General features: G+C 32.3%; 1 protein-coding gene across 1 annotated transcript in view; it reads right to left on the bottom strand.

Annotated features, from left to right (window-relative positions):
- Positions 1–4,752: 4,752 nt before the first annotated feature.
- The window catches only part of LOC140438644 (cholecystokinin receptor-like), a 38,440-nt gene continuing 18,215 nt past the window's right edge, over positions 4,753–24,977 (bottom strand). The window contains exon 4 of the mRNA XM_072528299.1: positions 4,753–5,672. Within this exon, the coding sequence (XP_072384400.1) occupies positions 5,143–5,672 (530 nt within the window). The 3' untranslated portion in view covers positions 4,753–5,142. The remainder of the gene's footprint in view (positions 5,673–24,977) is intronic.

Below are 24,977 nucleotides of genomic sequence, written 5' to 3'. Positions count from 1 at the left end.
CCTAGATGTATTAGTAAATCGAAAGAAAGGTTACTTAGGACATAAAGTGTATCGAAAACCTACACACATGGACAGATACCTAAACAGGAACTCAAATCATCATCCAGGCCAAAAACAAGGTATCATCAAAGCTCTGGCGGAGAGGGAGAAGAGAATTTGTGAACCACAGCATCTGCAAAGTGAACTTCTTCATTTTGAAAAAGCGCTCACCTCTAATGGTTATACCAGAAGAGACATACATAAAGCGATTAACAACGTATCTAGAAGAAAGGACGAAGAAATATAATGTATAGGCAAAGCGTTCTTGTCCTATATATCAGGGGTAACGGACAGAATTTGGCGAATACTTAAACAAACGTGACCCATTAGCAACGGCCAGAGTATACCGAATACCATGCACATGCGGAATGGTAGATGTGGGAACCACGAAAAGACACACAAACACAAGGATAAACGAACATAAAAACCGTTGTCGTTTAGGACATATCGACAAATCTGCCGTTGCCGAACACGCTTTGGAAAGCGGAGAACATCGGATACTGTTTGAAGAAACGCAGTAACATCACAGTACTACTCACGGTTGTATCAGGAAGTGGTGGAGATATATAAGCACCCAAATAATTTTAATCGAATAGAAGAAGGACTAAAAATCAACAAAACATGGATACCAATATTGAATTCTACAAAAACACTTCCAGAAAAACACGAAAAAAAAAAAACTACATAAACGACGACACGCCCCCTCACGCGGAAACCAGTGGAGGGAAAACAATTAGAAAATATGCAAATAAAGATGCCAACCCCTAGTGTTGGCGAAACATCGAGAACTAATCTCAGAAGACAACAGCCTAACAGCCCGAACAAACAGTTTAGCAAGTTATAATTTAATCAGTTTTATTTATTAATATTTCAAGTGATGTTTGCGTTTGGAGATTGGTGTAAAGTTAAAAAATATAATAATAATATTAGCTTTAAATAACATTTTACATAAGATAAAGATTGACCATTTACCAACTATGTAATTCCCACCAAGACATTAAATAATACTAGATCAATTAATTTTTAACTATCAACAAAAATGCAATATATGATGACAAATATGAATTTGTTGGTAATACGATCTGCACAGGTATCGCCGATGTAGTAGATATTTCTTTGTCGATAACAGTTTTAAGATGTCAGTAATCATTTTTCAATGATATTTATGTGGATGGAACATTATTTTTTTAAAAATAATATGTTCTTGTAATGGCATTATTTGGTAAACCTACATTATACATTACAAGAAATTAAACAAAAATCCTTAAAATGTATTTGTTAATAAATTCACTGTATAACTACCTACGATAATATTATATTCCCCCCATTTCGAAAACTTGTTGAGCAGTGCTGATTGACACAATAGAGCAGTAAAATGTTATAAATAAAGCTGTTATAATAGATATCTACGCTTACTTGGTCCACTAGTAATAAAGTTATCAGAATTAAATGGGAAACCGGTCCTGATACATGGCTTTTACTATAGTTAAATTGTAACTGCTGAATTATAAATAAATTGAGATAAAAATCAATAAAAATTATATTATATTATACGAAATAAATGAGTTTTTACAGTGTGCCTTATTTGTTTCTTTTTTTGTATCATTCTTGATACATTTATACATTTATTGTTTACTTGTGGCCAAGTGCTGGTAGCTAACGTACTGGCTATCAGCACTGGACCACATAGCCCCCTTACATGCACGTCGAGAATGTCTCTTGTCAGGAAGTATAGAAAAATTTACTCCGATACCGTGCTCCGCTCCCACATTAGTATCACTGGCAGCCACACAAGTAGGCTTCGCTCAAAAAACAACCTTCTAGACTCTGGCAGAATTCTATTTAAAAGAAATTTCAATATATTCGTTGGAGAGAACATGGTAGAAGAATGCTTCTTCTGGTACTCGTAATATGCCATGTAATACAAGCAAGACAGATGGTTTCGACCAACCAAATCGAATCTTCAGGTGGGGAAAAATTCCGTCCCAACATAGCTAATACGATGCTGAAAGACAAACTGTTATCGATCTAGTGGAGAAACGCCCGATGAGATCCTACAATGGCAATCCGTGCAATTTCTTAGTTGCGACCAATGAGACAATTGAATATATTTGTCAACTCAATGTTTGTTTTTAAAAAATAGTTATTGTTATTTACTGCTTGTAATGTATTGTCCTCTCTGTTTCTACAGAAATCCTAACCATTATGTAGAAATACACTAAATAAATACATAAATAGAATTAGAAGACCTTGAAGTTTAGTTCAAATGCTTGACTTTATATTGGCGAATATTTTTTGGCCCGAATTTCTAACAAACTAAAAATCACAATTAGTCTAGGCGGGATCTGTTTTGGATTGGACATTTTCCATAGGAAGCTATTTTTTAGCTGGAATCCCTTCAGGATGTGCCCAATATCGATAATCACGATATGCGCCAGTCGCAAATCCTGTGCTAAATTTTTTATTTAACAAAATCTGAAAACAATTGAAAATTTCTCATTTTTTGCTCCTATTTTCGTTTATAATTCGGAAAATATTGATCATAGAGAAAAAATTATAAGAAGTTAAAAGTTTCGTTATTCAATTTTACACAATATTTCGTTAGCTAGAAATTGAAAATTTAATGTTTATTGTTGAAAACATAGCAATAATTGGAAAAAAAGTACAAAAAAATGAAGTTAATACTTTAAATGTTTTCGATTTTCTAAACTTGACTTACAAGCTCCATATTCCGCCTAGAAAAACCTTTTAATATGTATAAGACGTGTGCTAAATTTTGTTAAGATGGGTCGGATAGGTTTTTGCATAATAATTTTGCAATCAAGCCCACTGGAAAAAAATCGCAAATTTTCAAATTTGTAGTAGGCCCTAAATAAGGCCCTCAGATAGTTGTAACTTTTTTTGACATATAAAGGAATGCTCAAACTTTCAAACGCTTTTTGTAAAATTCAAATCGGTTCACCAGGAGAGCCTAGAAATTTTTTTAAAGTTTTAAACATTTTTTATATATATTAGGCTTATAAACAAATTGAATAACTTTATGAGCTTTAAACATATCAATTTCAAAATTTATACACTTAAAGAACATGAAAAGACGCTTCTTTAAAAAAAAAGATACATTCGGCTTACTGGTTGCCGAGATATTGAAGGTCAAAGTTGGCATACATTTGCCGTGTAACTATAAGTGATAGAGGGCTCGTTTTTAAACAAACATGCTCGTCTTGTCAAGTACTTTTTATATGAAAAGTTTTACGTAATGCGCTTCATGCCAACATTCATAAAAATGACAAATAAAAAACCGTTTTCGCGAAAACTGTCGCTCGGAATGCATGAGAGGTGGTGGTGGGGGACATTCACTCGAAATGTGAATCGGCGAGTTCAAAATCATAGCGCGCGATAAAAATTGCATTATCTTGGCTTCTTGTTAACCAATTTTGCTCCTTTTTTTGAATCGATGTCTCGGACGACAAGGATTTCAAATATCATATTTTCAAATAACATTTTTAATTGCTAATTGGGAAATTTGCAATAAAAAATTGTATGTTAAACAAGTAATTGCATTTTTTTGTCATGCATTTTCTTTGAGCTTGCAATTTATACATTGAAGTAAATTGTTACTTTTAGTAAACAAATATGTATTTATAAATTGTTAATAAATAATTTAAATTGTTAAAACAAAGGCGAACGAAAAATTTTATTTTTTTTCATAAATAAAGTTTATTTTGACTTAATCTTCAATAATTTTTTTTAAAGTCTTTTTCTTTTTTTGGAAGGATATGTTTAAAGCTCGTAAAGTTATTCAATTTGTTTATAAGCCTAAAAAATGTTATGAAAATTTTAAAAAATTTTCTAGGCTCTCCTAGTAAACCGATTTGAATTTTACAAAAAGCGTTTGAAAGTTTGAGTCTTCCTTTATATGCAAAAAAATGTGCAACTATATGAGAGCTTTATTTAGGGCCTACTATAAATTTGAAAATTTGCGATGTTTTCCCAGTAGGCTGGATTGCAAAATTATTATGCAAAACCTATCCGACCGATCTTAACAAAATTTAGCACACGTTTTAAACATATTAAAAAGTTTTTCTAGGCGGAATATGGAGCTTGTAAGTCAAGTTTAGAAAGTCGAAAACATTTAAGGTATTAACTTCATTTTTTTGTACTTTTTTTCCAATTATTGCTATTTTTTCAACAATAAACATTAAATTTTCAATTTCTAGCTAACGAAATATTGTGTAAAATTGAATACCGAAACTTTTAACTTGTTATAATTTTTTCTCTAGGATCAATATTTTCCGAATTATAAACGAAAACAGGAGCAAAAAAACGAGAAATTTTCAATTGTTTTCAGATTTTGTTAAATTAAAAATTTAGCACAGGGTTTGCGACTGGCGCATATCGTGATTATCGATATTGGGCACATCCTGCAGGGATTCCAGCAAAAAAATAGCTTCCTATGGAAAATGTCCATTATGGTCTGAATTTCTACAGATCCCGCCTAGTCTAAATGTAATTTACTATAGGAAAAGTATTAAGTTTTTAATATAGCCTCATATACTTACTACATAAAAAACTTCAAATACCTAATCAGGCGAGATACCCCGACTAAATACTCTTTTTGCTTATCTCCGTAAGTTAATGATATAGTATGGCAAAAGTCTAAAGTATTTGATTGCATATTGCTGTACTAGTTTACCTGTGTAACACAAAAATGTAGATATTTTAGAAATATTTTTAATGTTTTTGTTGGTGCTAGGTATCAAACACAGGCCTTTTGCGTGATAGACATTTTACCATTTGAGTTTTAACCCTATTTAAGTGTAAAATACGTGAAGTTAATTAATTTGGTAGAACTCCTGATCAGTCAGGCCAATAACACATACAATTTTTTGATGTTGATGTCTGGTTTGCTGATTTTAAACTAGATTTGTAATAGTTTAAAACTTACATAGGTACTAACAATTCATTATTTACAATGCTGCAGTTTTATAGAGATAATAGCTGGATTTATAAATAAGTAACTACATTAATAAAAATTTAAGCCTTTCAGTAAGAAAGCTAACTTAATTAGAAAATTTACAAATAAATTTGTTCCGATGCCGTTTTTCAGGCAGGTTCACTTAACCTATTAGTCCATTTGGTTTCCATGTTAATTTCACTTCCAGTCATCCCTGAACTCTTAAATCTTTTTGAACATTTAAACATATTAAGAAATGATTTCCTAAAACCAAAGTTCATAAAACAGTACGTGATTGGATTACAACAACTAGAAGTGTAAGCTAGTAATTGAAAGAAGCTTATTCCGGTATAGCCAATGCTTTTGTAAACAACTGTCGAGTCAAACAGAGCTATAGTATTAATAACATATAGAGGAGTCCAACAAATAAAAAACTCGAGCACCACTGCGAACAACATTTTAATCACTCTTCTTTTATTCAGTAGGCTTCTTTCTGCATTGGATTTTCTTAAACCTGTAGTCAGTCTTCTTGAACCTATAATAGGGCTGTTAGAATCTTGGGACCAATTTTGTTGAAGTTGCTGTCTACTGGAATATGGACAAAATGAGTTCCTACAAGAAGAACTCCGAGTCGAACTCCGTCCCTTTAGATTGACGTACACGTTGACAGTATTTGCACCTGTAAATAAAAAAATCCTTATATTTTATATTCTGTAAATTAAAAGTTGGATATAAATTTTGATTTAAAAACAATACTTTACAATAGTTTTTGGCAAATTATCAATGAAGGAATAGTGACTGCCAACCTTAACATCTATGGAGATAATTCGACAATAATGGGAGTTTATACATCTAAACCATATTCAAGCTCAAGTTACGGACGGTATAAACAAATGCACGTAGGAAATAGGCAAATATCTGTCCAATTAGAGAGAAAAAAGATTAAGTATTTGCTAACATTTTGACATATACAAATATACATGGCACCAACATACAAAGGAACATAGTTTGATAGTATATTACATCATGATAAAACAAAAATCTAAATTCAAAGTACAGTATTCCCCAAAATAAACAGTACCGAAATTTAGACGGCTGTAAAAATGCGCATGTAATTTTATTATGCTTATTTATAATTAACCGGAAAAACTGAGTAGAAAATGGTAATAGTAGAGCAGTTTTTTTGCTAATACCAAAATGGACTAAGGACTAAGTTTAAAACAAGTGTGAAGCATGTTCAAAGTATCTCAAAATTTTTCCCAATTTATTTCCTTCCAAATTTTTTTTTGCTACGCCCATGGCTAACAAATTTGAGTGACACCTGTAACACCACATCTCGAAAGCCTCGAGATTTCCTTTCGAACTTACCTAAAGAAGCTTCAAAGAGCGTCCATGCCTATACTCCGTATAATAATGTAAAAAAACACAAAGCATCTGATAATAGAGATTTTGGTCTTCTTCTTCTTAAAGTGCCTATCCGTTCCGGATGTTGGCGATCATCACGGCTATCTTTACTTTACTAGAGATTTTGGTACTATGTGGTAAATCATGATTTCTAAAAAAACACTTCATCTGTACGAACGCTGATCTTGCTTTCCCTATGCGTTGTTTTATTTCAGTAGAGTGGTCCCATTGACTGTTTATGTTAGTACCAAGATATGTGTAGCTGTTTACCCTGTCAATTGGCTGTTGGTTTACCAAAAGATGTGTATTTAATATTTCGCGCTTACTAACTAATATATATTTTGTTTTGTTCGTATTGAGATCAAGCCGATATTCTCGACCTATATCTGATATGCGCGAAATTATTGCTTGTAAACCATCTAGGCTATCTGCAAAAATTACTGCGTCATCAGCATATATAATGTTGTTTAGAAGCACTCTGTTAACTAAGACGCCTTTCTGTAGTTGTCTTGTACCTAATAATAATTATGACCGAATTTAAATAACAAATAAAACTACGTTGATACTGTCTTTCAAATTAAATGGAGCCTATTGTATAACAAAATGTAACACAGTAGTTATTTAATTTTAATATTTTATTTTATTATAAAACTAACACGAGTACCAAGTGTAGAAAAGTGGTAATTGAAAAAGTAATTGTATGATAATTAATTTTCTTAATCATCGGAAGAAAACTCTGTACTGGTAAAGTCGCTGATAACATTAAAAAAATTGGAACTATTTCCATGGGATTATCAATCATTATCTTGTTGTACCTGTATTTATCTTCCTTCTTAATGACATGGTCACATCGTTTTCTCTACTTATTTGCATCAATTTTTTTGAACACTTCTTAAGCCAGTTTTTGTCAGATAACTTTTTTCTGGTTTACATTATTTTTGACTCTAGCCCATATAAGTTAAATTGGGTTTAGGTCAGGGTGGTACGGAGATAAACGCAAAGAAATATGGCTATGCTTAGGTAAAATATCGCTGAACTTGTATTTTATATGATGAAGTTTATGATATTTGATGATTTTATATAATTCAGGTTTTAAAGTGGTAGGTATAAATGGCATATTTACTGTATTAACGATTCTATCATTTCATTTTTTTTAGATTGATGTAGGCGCCCGCTTTAACTGAATACTATGATAACAGGCGTTATCAAAAACTAGTACCGAGTTTTTTATAACGCCTTAGAGATTTGTAAAGTTTTTGCCGCGCACGAAATCTGCAGATGCACACGCAACGGTTTTAACAGGATGGCACAACAAGCCATACAGACTAGCGATACTTCAAGAACATTCTCTTTTCAACAACTGCAGAAACTAGTCTTTATAAATATGTTGGGTAATCTGCAAAAAACGTTATGAAGCTTGTTTGAGCTGCAATAATGCACATTTTGAACATGTAAATTAAAAAATAAATCCAATGTTCACTGTTGATACTGTTTTTTGGCGAATACTGTAAAAGACATTAGAGTTTCTGGAGGTGTAGAATGTGGATCTGACCACTATTTAATACAGCTCCTAACTAAAATTCCATTCAACTATAAAACATCAATCATTCAACATTAAAACAAAAAAAAACTAAAGAGTAGATATTTTCGTAAATAAACCACGAAAGACTAAAATCTCTTGACGATCGACCCATCCTTATTTGGTACGGCATATTTCTTCCACAAGGCTGGCCTAGATATTAACTTTGCGAAAACAGAGTACTTATCTACAAGTGAAGAAGACATAGAAGATCTACAGATTGATGACAACGTAACAATCAAAGGAAAGGATAAATTCAAATACTTGGGGTTTATAATCACGAAAAAGGCAACAACAGAGGAAGAAATTACACAAAGATTAGGACAAACAAGAACAGCAATCCGACAACTTAACTCAGTATGGTGGGATAGACACCTAAATATGAAGACAAAAACACAGATTTATAAAACATTAGTGCGAAGTATTATGACATATGGGGCTGAAAATTGAATCATAAACAAGAAACACAGCAGTAAGATAGTAGCAACAGAGATGGAATGTCTGCGAAGATGCTGAAGAGTAATAAGAATGGATAGGAGAAGTAATGACGAAATAAAGCAAAGAACATCAATAGAAACAGACATACTAAAATATATATAACAAAAAAGACTAAAGTGGTATGGGCATGTAAGAAGAACTAGCGACAGCAGATGGATAAAGAGAACAACAGAATGAAGCCCCATAGGAAGAAGGAAAAGAAGACGACCCAGAAAATCCTGGAGGAACGAAGTAGATGACGCCATGAGTAGGAAAGGCCTAAACGATGGAGAATGGGACAACAGAGAGAGATGGAAACGGTTGAGCGAGGGAAGGCAGTGAATACTGTAGAATCCCTGAATATATATACTTCTTCTTCTTAGTCGTTAACCTGATGCAGGTATCGTGATATCATGAAGCTATTAGCTAAATTTCCCATTGTTCCTCCACGTTTTTCTATCTTCTGCCATTCTAGCACATTCTGACAATGGAGCGCCAATGGTAGCAATAATATGGTCCGTGTATCGTGTAGGAGATCTACCTCTATTTCTTTTGCCTTCTACTTTTCCCTGGATGGTAAGTTTTTCAAGACCATTTCTTCGAAGCACATGTCCAAAATAGCTTATTATTTGTTCTGATATTTGTGTTCTTAGTCTTTTCTTTATTTTTAGCTGGTCCAGTATGGATTCATTTGTTCTTCGAGCCACCCATGCTATTCTCAGCATTCGTATCCAGCAGTGCATCTCAAATACATCTATTTTTTTTTGTCTTTCTCAGTAAGGGTCCAGCATTCCGATGCATAAGTAAAAACTGGAAAAACTAGACTTCTTACTAGTCTTATTTTTGTATCGGTAGTTATTTCATGGCTTTTCCAAATTTTTGTTAATTTTGCCATAGCGCTTTTTGCGATTGCTGATCGCCGCTTTATTTCTTCAGTACAGCCGCCTCCTTTGTTGGTTATTAATGAGCCCAGATACACAAATTTATCTACAACAGCGATATTGTTTATCATGACCAGATGATTTTGATTGTTGTTAGATCTGTCAATTATCACGATTCTCGTTTTATCTCTGATTATTTTAAGGCCCATCGTTAAGCTTACGTCTTCTATCCGTTGTAGCATGTGAATCAATTTAGCTTCAGAACTAGCGAGGATAGTAGTATCATCTGCATATCTCAAGTTGCAAATCTTCTTTCCGCCAATTGTGATGCCACCGTTCCAGTCCTCAGTAGCTTTCCGTATTATCCATTCACCATAGATGTTAAATAGAATTGGGCTTAGTATGCAGCCTTGTCTCACGCCCTTTGTGACCCTGAAACTATCGGTTAGTTCCCGATTTATTCTAACTCTGGCATAATTGTTAAAAAATTTTTATTTCTATCTTGGTCATCCGTGGATATCACGTTAAAATAAGGAAGGAATGTATATATATTCTGACAATTATGCCAGAATATATATACATTCCTTCCTTATTTTAACGTGATATCCACGGATGACCAAGATAGAAATAAAAATTTTTTTAGACTTATTACTATTGTTGCAACTACATTGTATTGTATTGTATTGTATTGTAGTTTAACTACAAAGTAGCGGTTTTTAATATAGGAAAGAAAATTGCTACAAGACTTCTACACACAGATATACTGCGAAGTATATCCAACTGGACAACACTATAGCTCAGGTGTAGCAAAATGCCTAAAAAAGATCTCTAGATGGCGCTAAGAAATATATTGTAGCAATGAATATTAAGGATTGAAAAGTTCAATGTAAAGGTAGGAAGAAATGAAAAATCTTTCCTGAAAAACACACTTTTTGGAGTTGAGCCCGTCTTGCATAACTACGTCTAAATTATGTAAGTCTCAGTAAACGTTATTTTTTAAATTTCATAATGGCGTAAGACATACTGTCATATCATTTATAATATCTACCGATGTATCTTTGTAACGCAAGTATGTAGTTAAAGCGAAATACTCAATGTTAACGTCGAAATAGTTCAAAGATTAAAATGAAAAAGTTATATTGAAATAGAGTCTTAGGCTGAACTATTTTTATAAAAATAAAGTATATACCGACAAAATACTTCACAGCGACTTCGACTACAACCAACGCCTTGTTAGGGATCTTAATAATGCGCGTGTTGCAGAATTCTTTACCTGAAGTTTAAAATTTATTATTCCACATCTTTCAGCAGCTTTTGACTTTAAAGTCACTGCGTATATGGGACAAGGGCGACATAAAGCAGGATCATATATTCCTTGTAAAATAAAAACAGAATAATTTAGGTCATCCAGAAATAACGTTGGCTAGATTTTCCTCGAAAGTGATATATCTACTCATTAGGAAAGTCGTTTTTGTTTATGGATGAGCATTAATTAGATGTATGATCGATAATTACTCGCTGCCAGAGTATTCCAAAGTATTTCAGCAGCTTAAACTTTTAAAATTTTAGGCCATTTACTAAATCGTGCAAGAGTTATGTCCTTAATTAAAATGTTGTACTACAATGCGTTTGGATAAGTTTGTGGTATCTGGGATAAAACAAGAGGTATTTTTGTTGGTTAAAATAAACCAATAACCAGTACTTAGACGTATGCAGTATATAATTATAAATTGCTACTTTAAATTAAATAGTAGCAAGGTATTCGTTCCCTGGTTATAGCAAACGATCTGCTTATAGTTATAAGAGGTAAGTATGGTGGTGTTACTGCTGATTGTATGCAAGATACCTTAAATAACAGTGCACTGAGATTGTTCCTTATTGCAGCCTTAGAGATAATGCCAGACCTTCATGCTTTAGACAAACATATTATGGAATATCGCCTTAGAAATTCCCTTTGGGCAAAAATTTGCTCTATATTTGAAATCTCGCGATCTCACTGGATATCTGAAGATTTTTAGGGTTGAAACAACGCTATATATTTAGAAGATTTTAGACATTACGTCTTTAAAAAAACTTCCACTACCTATCATCATAAACTAGTGTGAGTTAGCAATAAATAAAATACTCAAATCAAACAAGGTAAGATACCTTATGTAATATATAAATGGGCAAAAAAAAAGAAAGCGGTAACCATAGGGGTTACTTTGGAAAACACTTCTACCATATTTTAAGATAAATTATTAGCAATATATTTTATGCTCAAGTGTGCTTATAATAAACAAAATAGTGTAGAAGACTCTAAAGTTTGCAACTTGAAACTGCAAATAGTATCTAAAAAACTGACAATGTATGACCTTAGTACTTTGTTTAAGATTTCAGAAAATAAAGAAATTGCTGGTAACGAGGTACCTTAAAGTATTGATAAAGAAGACCATACTGTCTATTTTATCAGATCAAATCTATTTTGGGCACCCCATATGACTACAACGTAGAAGATATTCAAAAATGGGACAAAAAACTTAGCAACCTACCTGGAAAATATTCCAATTCAAAGCCAAGCAAAAATGTTATTCCGTGGCACGAAACTATAATATGTCACCTTTACCCTCTGCAAAGCTTGTTCCAACTTTACGCGTTAGTGGCTAATACTAACAAATTGGTACAAATAGGTTTACCCCAAAAAAAAAATACTAAATTGTGTCCACAAGTATTATTAAAAATGTACCAATCAAAAACAATCTAGGTCCATATTTAAATGAAAGCGAGATATATTAAGACAGATATATTTAAGCTGTTCTCTATCTGCTATAATCTGCAGTTGCTTTAAGTTAAAGCCCTTCCTGCCGTTCCAAACGTCTAATCCTTTAGTAACCTTGTAGCCTCACAGAAAGCCACCAGTCTCTTTAAGGGCAACTCCTTCATTTGACTCGGTTGTATAACGACTGATCCTAGAATCTATCACCTCCTAGTGCCGGATAATTCCAGAGGTCATGTAAGAAGGTTTACTCCTCCTTATTACAAAGACGGCACGGTGAACCATCTGCATATCTAAACAGATAAAGGTACCGCCTGAGTCTACAGCGGACGGTAAGTATACTAACCACCAGAGAGTATCTTTTACGGTCTAGTAGAAAAAACTGTTCTGTAAGACTTTTAAATGGCCCCACAATGTGGACCCTAGCATGTCTGATACCTCCACAATTGACCCAGAAGTCCTAAAACCTCCACAGAAGAAGCTCTTTGAGAATACCCCGACCAGTACTGTAAGACACTCCAATTACAGATTCATGTCAAAAAGACAACGTGGACGAGCCCTGTCTTGACAGGGTATCAGCTCATTCGTTTCCTTTCACGCCGTTGTGTTTGGTGCTCATACCAAGTTAACTCTATTGGTCAGCGATTGCACATTAGCAAGTGCTCTTTTGCACTCAAGAACCAGCTTACTGCTAACTTGGGATGCTTCCAAAGCCCTGAGCGCAACTTGACTGTCAAAGCAGATAGAGATGGTCCTGCATGAGCAAGCCGTATCTCTGAAAGACTGATTCATTGGAGCCGAGAGCGTCAATACAGTACAATATACAATAGAATAACGTGCGTTCTCTAGACGATACAGTAATAATGACGGATGACGTCAACGCCTTAACGAATGCTGTCATGAATACGATCTAAGTATGAGTTCAAAGAAAACTAAATGCATGATTGTTACAAAATCAGCAGAGGCAAACATCCAACTGACTGTTAAAGATACTGTAATTGAGAGAGTGGATACTCACAATTATTTTGGAATATGGATAACATCAAATGTAAACCAAACTAAATAAATTAAGAAACATATTGAAAAAGCATCATTCGTTAAACTTGGTTGGCTGCCTTTGAATTTTGGTGTTACAACAGAAGAATCCTACGAATATCATAGACCCATAGAATGTCAAACTTAAAAGTAACTAGAAAAATAGAAAATACAGAGAAAGTAATATTGACTACAAAAAAAAAGAAAACTTAAGTATTCAGAACTTTTAGTTGATGGTTTGGAGGAAGGTCATTTTGTCTCTTTGACATTGTGTGACTCATCCAAAGTTTTTGACTGTGTTTCGCATGAATTACTGTTGGAAGAAATGCATAAATACGGTATTAGGGGAAACACTGTTAATCTATTTAGATCATACCTAACAAAAAGATAACAGGTAGTTTTTCTTAATAACAGCTATTCTGAGTTTAACACTGTCGAATATGGTGTACCTCAAGGTTCGATATTAGGACCGACTTTGTCTCTTATTTATCTGAACCATTTATTTCACTACACTTTTTTCCTATAAAATATGTTTGCTCCGTAGATGATATAACTCTCTTAAATAATGACATTAAACAGAATAATTTAAAAATTAAAATAGATAGTGATACCCAGAAAGCAAAAAACTGGTTTGCACATAATGGGCTAAAACTAAATGAAGAGAAACATCAGAATTTGATTTTTAGTTCTGATTGGAAGTATATCTCAAGAAATAGTGTTAAACTATTAGGAATCTTTCTAGATGATAATTTGGATTGGAGTGCTCATATAGATTACTTAAGTTCTAGACTTGCTACAAGTATATTTTTAATACGCAACTTAGTTTATATGATTCCTAAAAATGCACTTATAATGTGCTACTTTGCACTATTTCATAGCCATTTACAGTAAGGACTGTTTGGGATAATTCTTCTCACGCAGATCGAATTTTTAAACTACAAAAACGAGTAGTGAAGATACTTTCAAGAGCATAGTATAGGGAACACTCTTAACCTTTATTTCTAGATTTTAGGTATTATGCCACTACATTCACTATATATAATATGAGACGCTGATTGAAATGCATGCCAACAAAGCTGGCATGAATACATAAACATGATCATGATACAAGATCTAGAGATGCTAATAGAGCTAATAGAGCTTTAGCTTGACAAAGAGCATACAAAATTCGACTGGTGTTAGTTTGTATAACTTTTTGCCAGATGAAGCAAAAAGTCTTCACTTGTTATCGTTAAAGCTTAAAATCAAATCACACTTTTTGAAACTGTTTCTATTCAAAAACGGAGTACCTAAGTACAGCTTTTAGACAATAGTACAAGTTAGGTCAGGGTATTTGCCTATTATAATTATATTTGATGTTTTTATATTTCTATTAAGTGTGTTTGTCGCATTTTTTTTAATTGTTATTATATATATATATATATATATATATATATATATATATACATACATGTTTGTAATGTTTAAATTCGCCAAAAACTTTATATGTATTGTCACTATTTCTTTGACTTGTCAAAAACAAAATTATTTTTGTATATTGGATTAAATAAATTCTATTCTATTCATGTGATGAGAGGACAAAAATAATCGTTATTGCAACTTATTATGCAAAGCAAAAATAGAGGAAAGCGAAATGTGGGACGACAAAGAATATCATGGCTTAAGAACTTAAGCGGCCTTAGGAAGAGTCATTTACACTTATCTTTAAGTATTAATATACGCATAAGAATTCTTAAATCTTACGTCTTTTATGTCATCCTCTACGGAGTAGAAAGCTGGAGTCTCACAGAACATGCCATAAAACGGTTTGCGGCATTTGAAATGTGGTGTTACCGACGTATGTTAGGAGTTTCATCCATACATCACATAACTAACATAACTATTCTCCAGAGGCTAAGAAAAAACCAATAAATTATTAACACCGTAAAGAACAGAAAAAAGGCTTGCTTCGGCCACATTATGTGTTATAATAAATACCAACTCTTACAGTTGGTTCTACAACGCAAGAGTAAGGACAAGAGAGGCCCTGGACGCAGACGTATATCCTGGCTATGGCTATATCCAATCTTAGGAAATGGACTAGTCTAATGCCAACTGATCTATTTCGAGCTAATGCGAATAGAATAAGATGGGTCAATGTGGCCGCCAATATTACTAGAAGATAGGCACCTTTAGAAGAAAAAGAACTTGAGGGACTGGTGTAAATGAAGTAGTGCACAACCATTTAAAGCGGCGGTCAACACAGTTCTAATAGCCATAATGATTTTTAACAGTCATATAAGATGGAACTTAAGAAGAACAAGGCAAAACAAATTCTTTCTTTAATAGATGTTTGTGTCTTATTCTAGCATATATCTTATCTACATACAACGTTACGCATTTATTGGTTAGGTTAGGTAAACGGGAACTAAGGTTCGTTGGTGTTCGTCGGCAATCCGAAGCGAAGCGGTACCATCAAAGGGATCGGGCGATTCGACCAAATGTATTGTACTTGGGTGCCGAGAAAAATAAAAACACTTTTTATTAGAGCAATAAAAATATGTTTTTGATACTTGATTTGTATAGAAAAAACGCCTGTCTTTGGGATTTTACCAACGTAAAAAAATGTTCGTCAACCAACGACGAATTGTTTGTTGGTTTTCATTGTCCCGGTCTGAAAGCAGCTTTAGAGAATTCATTATATTTATATGTAATTTTCGATTAATTTGCTGTCAGTTCATTGTTTTTTTTTATATCTGTCACTTTTTAATTATTCTTGGATGAAAAGTTCTGTACAATTTATGGAGCTAGATTTTGCATAACACTCTGGTATTTATAATCTGCAAACTTTTCTAGACATATAATTAGCTTTTTTGCTACCAGCTATGTTATCATATGTGATGCCTTTGATTGTACATTCCACAATTGAGTGATGCTGCTAAAATAAAAATAAACACCCTAGAAATAACAAAACAGTTTCCTCATGTTTTGGGGGCTGACAGTAACATTCGAAAAATAAATTCAAATTCCAAAATCGTAAAAATAAAATAATGATAATTGAATTTTCTATAAAACTCGACTAGTTAAAAATGTTTTAATGCATTATCTATGCTGCAGAATAGCAATAAATAAAGTCAGAGGGGGAAACAAGCCTTTTTTTATTCAATATTTTTCAAACACTTAAATTGCACTTGGACCTTTATAATTTGCTTAGAGAATATTTAAAACACAATAAAACAGCCCATCAAATTTCATTAAAATCGGTGTAATAGATTTCACATAATAATTTTGCAATCTAAATTAAAAAATTATTGAAATTCTTTAAAATCGGGCACAACAAAAACAAGACGATAGAGAAGTTTGCCAGTTCTTTGCTTATAAAAAAGCATATTCCCTATCTAACATATTTGTTACGCAATGATTTAAAATGATAAACAATTGTTTAGTTTAAAAACAAATATAGTATCTCGGTAATTATTCGCTTAAATTAAATTCACATAACGGTGCTTGAAAAAACTCGGCAAGGCAATTCTTTAAAAAGAAAAAAGTTAAATTACGAGCAGTGGTTCCTGAGATATAACCGTTCAAAGTTGACCTGCAATTGCGACGTAGTTGTAAACAATAGGGTGACAATCTTTGAACCATTACTTTTTTGTTTCGTAGCTCTTTCCCAAATATCTTAATATAAATATATTTATATTATATAATATAAATAATAGTAAAAACCATCGGTATTACGTGTGAAAATTCCAAAAAAATTAGGTTGAAAAAATTGAATTTCAAAGTTCAAAATCGGTACCTATACGTAAAAAACGTATTTTCTCAGCTTTCATGGAGTAATTTTATTCACCTATTTTTATTCCGATGTAACTCGAAGTGAAACACCTGAAAACACATTACCAAATTCCAAAGATGATTTAGTTTTGTTATAAATACATTTATTTATTTATCCATCAGACGCCAGAGGCGAAAATGGCACTGAATCTCTTAAAATCATACGGGCAAGCTCAATTTTGCTGAGACTGCTTATTTTGAGACCACAAAAATACGCAAAAAAGTTTAATACTCCTACTCCTCGGCTTCTTCCTAAAACCACTCCTGTCCGTAGGGGGAAAACAGAAAAAATCGATTTATTAAGAATCTTTAAGTTAGTTAGAAAAGATAGTTAAGAAAACTATACTTCAAATAAAAAATGTAGCTCAGATAATTTTAAACAGAAATGTTTATTAGCACTATTTGTGTAAAATGAACCATTCTCTCAGAAACAATGCTTGAAGCGAACGGAGATTTTGAACGCGCGCGAAATAAATTTTAAATGTATCAATCCGACAGCAAAAATTCAATATCTTTTGATCAGAGTGTTTTATCGAAAAAAAAAAAAATAAAAATTACTTTAAAGTCGAAGAATGCAACTTTCTTATGAAATTTTTCAAGAATCGAAGTCAGTTTCTATAAAAGTGTTAAAAAAATAAACGTTGTGAAATTTTTGCCATTTTCTACGATTCTCATGAGGTCATGTAAATTTTTCACTTTTCCATTAACCGGTTACTATTTCCATTGTTAAAGCCTAATCTTCAAAATATATGACATAAAATTTTGGTTTTGATTTTTGGAAACAAACGTGGGACAAACGTACGTTTTCTTAAACTACACAACTTCAGCTACAAATTTTAGCAAATACAGTTGTTGTGAACTGTCTTCTTTCTATAACATAAGTACCGATCCAGACGTTGGAACTGGCTGAGTAAAAGAACTTCGATTGAAGAATCCTTCGTCGAAATAATTTCCAAAACGAATTGGTAATAAATAATATTTGATGAGTTTAAAACCACTTAGTATTTTAATGGAAATAAGCCACAATTAAAGTTTAAAATAAGTTTATTGACGTTTTAATTTTCACTTCGGAAATCGTTCTTAAAATACAAACATTAATAAAGTAAACAGATTTTGTTTTTTGTTTCTTGGTGAAAAATTCTTCTAATAATTTTATTTTATCCGACTTATTTGTATTAAAGCTTTAGACATATACCATACATTAAAATGGTACTGCCGATATTGTTGAGTTGCGTTCCCGGGACGACTTTATTGTCAAATAGTTCATTCGATTACATGAAATCAACTTTAACTTAAGAATATCTCTCAGAAAAAATTACAGCATGTGATTCGTCTTTAAAAAGCAATCACATGCCATGATAATAGTAAAATTGTCCCATTATTGACTCCATAGTAAATCGTGAGAAAAAAACAGAAAAAAACTCATAATACTATCTAGACATGGTAAGTATTTGGTCTTACATTTAGTTTACTCTCAATAAACAGCAAATGATGTATCCTCAATATGTCACTGACTTACTAATATTGGTATTTTCCTTATATTACCTTTCTGTTTTAATATGGGGAACCAGATCCTACTGCATTCTGCCGAGGAATTTGCGACACAATTTGTCTCATTTAGCATAATTGGAGCCGCTTCTTTGATTTTTCCCTTTTTATCATTTATTTCTTTTGGGACTACACTTGAATCATTCCATTGAACCCTATGTTTATTTTTCCATGTGTATTTACATATTTAAGATCTATCAAATTTACTATATTTAATCTAAGAATGATGTTCACTTATTCTAACATTAAATGGCTTTGGTGTTTCACCTAAATAAAACTGATCGCATTCACAAGGTATTTTATAAATACAATTTTTTTTCTGCCTTGTTTATTGTTAGGTTCAGTTTTAGGTAAAATAAATCTCAATGTGTTTGTTATTTTGAATGCTACTGAAATGTTGAATTTATTTCCTATATTTTTCAGTTATTCTAATAATCCTTTTACGTATGGTATTGTTATTTTCCTCGCATTATTCTTTATGTGCGCTGTAAGATCTCATTCTAAGTTGTTTTGTTCTATTCGGTCGATTGTTAAAAATTCTTTTTTTATACACTATACTACTCTCCAAAATTAACGCACTACCTAAAATGGACCATGATTTTAAAACTATATTTCTTTTGAACCCTTAATTGGATTTCCATGATTAATTTTTTACATTGTAGGTATATTTCTAATTAATGACTTAATTAATGTTTTTTAAGAAATGTCATTTATCTATATTTATCTATATACAGTGTCTAAAAATAAAGTTGTGTTTTTTATCTAATTTTGCAACACCATGTGGGATATATCAGAAACAAACGCTACATGTTATTAATATTTTGATACCGCTTCATTATTTCTCCAAATTTTCGTAAAAGAATCATCACGATATCTGTATTATCAAAAAAGAAAAGTATGTTCAAAGCATTACGTGATTTTTTATTCTCCAAAATTAACGCACCACCTCAACTCCACCATAATTTTTAAGCTATTTTTCTTGTGTATCCTTAATTGGATTTCGATAATTTTTTTTCTCTTTGCAGACCTATTTCTAAGTAATTACTGTATTAATGTTTTCTGGGAAATGTCAACGTTTCACCCATATATAGGGTGTAAAAATAAAGTTGATTTTTTATCTTATGTTGCAACACCCTGTGGAATTTATTAAAAGCAAACTTTACATCTTATTAATATTTCGAAAAAGATTATTTTTTTTAACATTTTCGTAAAAAATCATCGATATCTTTATTATCAAAAACGAAAAGTACGTTCAAAGCATAACATGATTTTATCGAATTGTAATACTTATTAATGGAAGCAGTTAGTTGGCTATGAAAAATCAAACAATTTGACAGGACAGTTTTAAACTGTCAACATTGTTTACATGCCAAAAAATTGTTTTGTTATTTTGCGTATGTTAGTTGACGTGGACCGCATTTCAAGAAATCTGAGCATAGATGAATGTGTTCAGGTAATTACTTTAGCTGATGTAGGGTAAAGTTATCGTGAAATAGGCTTGAGGTTAGGATTATCGTATACTACAATTTCACGAGTCGTTCAACGTTTTCGAGAAACAAACGACCATAAGAGACGGCGTGAATAAGGAAGAGGAAGACTTACAACATCACGTCAAGATCAGCTTCGTGCTATAAGAGAACGTTTTCCCACAATGAGACGTTTACAAATACAAGTGGCAAATGTTCATAATATTCAAATGAGTAGAAACACTATACAAAGGCGTCTCGCTGAACAAGATCTGCATATACGGATACCAATCAGAACACCAGCTTTAAACGTAAATCATTAGAATTAGATTACAATTTGCCAGAGAGCACCTTGACTGGAATGCTGATGATTGGAAGCACGTGTTGTTTACTGATGAATTGAGGTATTGCTTATATAGCTTAGGTAGACGTGTAAGAGTTTTTCAACGGCCAAGAGAACGCTACGCACAGTGTAATATACGACCCGTTACTTTTTTCAATGAAGGATCTGTAATGGTTTGGGGAGAAATATCGCACGAACGGACATTACTTTAAGAAGAACTTTCTTAACAAGTGGAAGGTATATTACAGATATTTTGTCTAACCATGTAGTTCCATTTGCTCCTTACATAGAAAATAATTTTTTTTAAATTCAGGATAACGCCCGATCACATGTTGTACGTGAGATCCATGAATAATTTTGGACGAGGTTGGAATACAAACCATGAACTGGCCACCCTGCAGCCCTGATCTCAATCCCATAGAGAATTTGTGGGTTATTATTGATCGTCAACTCAGGAGCCGATAACTACCACCTGTCTCTCTTAAAGACATAGAATTATGGTGAGAGAAGTTTGGGATGAAATTGATCAAGACCAAATACGCCGTAATTAGGTAATTATGAATTAAATAATTAGATATAGAGATAGAAATACTCGTTATTAAATGTTTTTGGGAAAGGATTATTGTTAAAGATTATTTAGGTCATATTTTCTTAGGCTTTATTTGTAATAAATGCCAAAAAAGTGTTGTTTTGTTTACTATAAATGTTAATAAAAACTTACTAAAACTTACGTAAACTACATTTAAAGTTATATATAACCTTTGATAAAAGAGACATCGAAATTATTTTTTTTACGAAAATCTTAAAACAGAATAAATTTATCTTAAGATGTATCGTTTACTTCTAATAAATTCTACAGGGTGTTGCAAACAACGTTGAAAAAACATAACTTTATTTTTACACTCCGTATACGGATAAAACGTTGATATTTTTTAAAAAACAATATTTTGATTTACTAGAAAGAGACCTATAATATGAAAAAAACATCATCAACATCAAATCATTCGTTCAGAAGAAAAATAGCTTCAAATTTATGGTACATTTAAGGTGGTGCGTTAATTTTGGCCAGTAGTGTATAAAGAATAATCGTTTTTAACAAAACAGATGTTAACAAATGTTTTTCCTCTAAGAACGAATTTTCGTTAGAACAAGTAATTTTGACTACATCGTATACGGATTTAATGATTCACTTTTTAATATTGATATTGTGATTTGATTTGCAATTTAAATATCTGTTGGTGTGTGTTGATTTTCTATACACCTGAGTCTCATATCCAGTATCTTTCTTAGAGATTAAAACATCCAGGAAAGGTAGTGTGTTATAATATTCCTTTTTCATGGTAAATGTTATTGTCTCTTCTTTATCGTTTATATTATTATCATTTATTAAACAACAAACACATTGAGATCTATTTTATCTAAAACATGGAGAACTACCACTAACAGGAGAATTTTACTGTCATTAAAATTTTGACTTATTAACTACTGGGCTGATCCATATGTTTTATTTAAGAGAATGAAAATGTAAAGAATTCTAAATAGTTGATTTATACTTGTGACCTGGCCGAAACGTCGCCAAAACAATGGTTTTCTAACACCGCAAGTTAACACTCAGAAAACCGCAGAAATCACATATAGCTCCTGCGAAAATATCAAATTCAATAGTTTACATACCAATTTTAAATTTAAATACTTTAACATGTTGAGGACATTAATCTCATTAATTAAGCTCAGTTTTTATTTTACTATTGATTCTTAACATTGTTCAATAACTACGGAACAAACTAATATATTATTAATAACAAAATAAAGAAAATAAGACAGAATAGAGAAGAATAGAATATATAACTTCGAATTGATGTTAGTGCCTAAATAAATATATGAAATAAAAAGTTAAATATATTTAATATGTAATAAAGACAATAAACTCACTTACCCACGTGAGTTCTTAATATCAACATATCAACAATAATTATAAAAATGACCCCGAAATGAATAGCGAAATTAAAATAGCAACTATAGTTATTTTACGAGTAATCATATTATTATAAAATAAGAAACAGCTTAACAATTCTAAATCCCTTTAAAAATAATATAAATCCAACTTCTGGTTCTTTACAAACCTAGCTGTTAAAATGGATGAGGTGAAAATCCATTGCCGATAAAACAAGTAAATCATTCTTTTGTCGTTTCGAGAGCTTATGTCGAATATTTATCTACTTCAATCTTCCTTGACGCAACTTTTTCTTCAAGCTCAATCGGATATCCTGACAGACAGCAAAGTATCCATCTCTTGTCTCGATAAAGTAGAAAAAAGACATTTACTTGTCGTCGCATGTAGTTTCTACACATAAGAAAGAATACGTTTTTATACAAGCAGTGTAAAAACTACGTGTTCGAGTATATATGAAATTCTTTAATTTTAATTTGACCGTTAGTTTCTTAATATTTCGTATATTCTACAACTTATATTATTATTTAACTTATATAACGGGTTTTTATTAAGACACATTCACTACATGTGACAATTACAATGAATATATTTGTCTCCACACTTTATGCAACCAACGATACCTACAATGGTAGTTCAAGTTGTCTAACAATATCACATCATATTGTACATTTCTTGGTAAAAAATGTTTGTACAATTTTGATATATAAGTTAAATATTTTTCACCAAAAGAAAACCTTCGTGGTTTAATTACTTGTCAACCGGACGTGTAAAAGTTTTTATGTTTTTTGGCGAGTTTTCATTAAAGAATCTTGCTTGTAATCACATTGATCACTAATATACAGACTCTGAGGAATAAAGGGGAAGGATTGGTTTTTAATAAATGACGATATCGTGGGGTTCTTACATTATCTCGGAGTAGAACCAATGTGACCGACAGATGAATGAGATGGTACCCTTTAAATTATCACTCTAAAGGCTGTTAGCTCATGTAGGGCTGCTAGACCTCCCCAGGTGACGGATGGGAAAACGCCTCCCAGATATGGATGGTACCGAGGAAATGAAATGCCTGAGGGACCAGAACTAGTACGCAGTATTTGTCCCAGATTGGTCGGCTGCAAATAGCGCCTGTGTCCAGAGGATTAGCTAAAATACAAATCAGAAAAGGCAAAGGGAATCTCCAGTCTGGTAAACATTTCCCAAGAAAACTATAATGAAAGTAAAAACAGAATCGGCTACTAGTCCCTAAGATCTTAGATGATCAAGAGGTGCGAAAAATACCCGGAAGGAATAGTCTCAATATTTTAAATACTAATTTTAAGATTGCAACATGGAACGTTAGAAGTTTGTTTGAAACGGGAAAATTCGCAAACGCATGCCACGAGACGAAACATTGAGAAATACAGATACTGGCTTTAAACAAATTTAGATGGCCAAATAATAAAATGGTACTTTAAAAAATAAGTAAGAAAAAACCCCACATATATTTCTTAAAAAAAAAAAAAAAAATTAATGGGAAAATCCCAGTAGTTGGCTGTATACCATCGTTTAAAAAACTGATACGGAAGTAAAACACTTTACAAATTTTGTATTTAGATATAAAACATGATAAAACTTAAAAAAAAGTGCCGTAAAAATTTATACAGTAGCATAACGTGACGTTTTCGATCTAGATCAGATCATCTTCAGTGCCTTCTTTTGTAATTGAAGCTAACATTAAAAGTGTAGCTGTGACATCAGTATATGGTTTTACATTGTTTCAAATTTAAATTCTAAGGTTACTCTAGGTCGATGACATTGGATAATTAAAATTTAATACTTAAAGAGCAACATGTTTCTTTGATCGACTTGAACACGTGGTTCTTGTCAGTTAAAACGACACAGACCAACTCACAGAGTCTGTTAGTTTGTGATCTTATAATACTTTGAAAATGTACTAAAACAAAAATAATTGCCGTTAAACGTGCACCAAATGCCGACATTAATATTCGTATCTACAACAAACAGATAGAACCCGTACAAAAATTCCAATATCTCGGTTGCTGGATAACAAACGATCTTGACTACGATGTTAAAATACGTGCTCGTATAGAGTATGCAAGGTCCACTTTTCAAAGAATGAAAAAATTCCTCATAAACTCTACCTTATCGTTGGATATCCGATACCAATTTGTAAAAGCATTCATTTATTACATATTGATATATGAAGTGGAAACATGGACCCTCGGAATCACAAGTATGAGACGTGTAGAAGCCGTTGAGATGTGAGTTTTTCGAAGGATGCTGAAGATCCCTTGGACAGATCACGTGACCAACAACAAGATGCTGAGAAGAATGTGGACTGAGAGAACTCCTAAATATTGTAAGAACCAGAAAAACAAATTGTCTAGGACATATTTACAGAGGAGAAAAATACAACTTCCTAAGACTGATAATGGAAGGGGAAGTGAAACTAAGAAGAGGTCCAGGAAGAAGAAAATGCTCCTGGCTGAAAAATGTAAAAGACTGGATAGGCATGGACATATATTTGATACTAAGAACAGCTCATTTGCTGAGCTGAGCTGAGCAAGAATTTGCTGTAGTTATAGCCAACCTTTAGTAATGGAAAGGGCACCTTAAGAAGAAGATAATACTTTATTAAAAATAATTCAGAAAGTTAACATCACAGCTAAGCTGGTCTATAAAATCTTAATACCTAATTTAAATTTAAAACACATGTACATATTTCTATT

Source organism: Diabrotica undecimpunctata, chromosome 4 (genome assembly GCF_040954645.1).
Source record: "Diabrotica undecimpunctata isolate CICGRU chromosome 4, icDiaUnde3, whole genome shotgun sequence".
Classification (NCBI taxonomy): Eukaryota; Metazoa; Arthropoda; class Insecta; order Coleoptera; family Chrysomelidae; genus Diabrotica; species Diabrotica undecimpunctata.
This window is presented reverse-complemented; position numbering and strand designations above follow the sequence as displayed.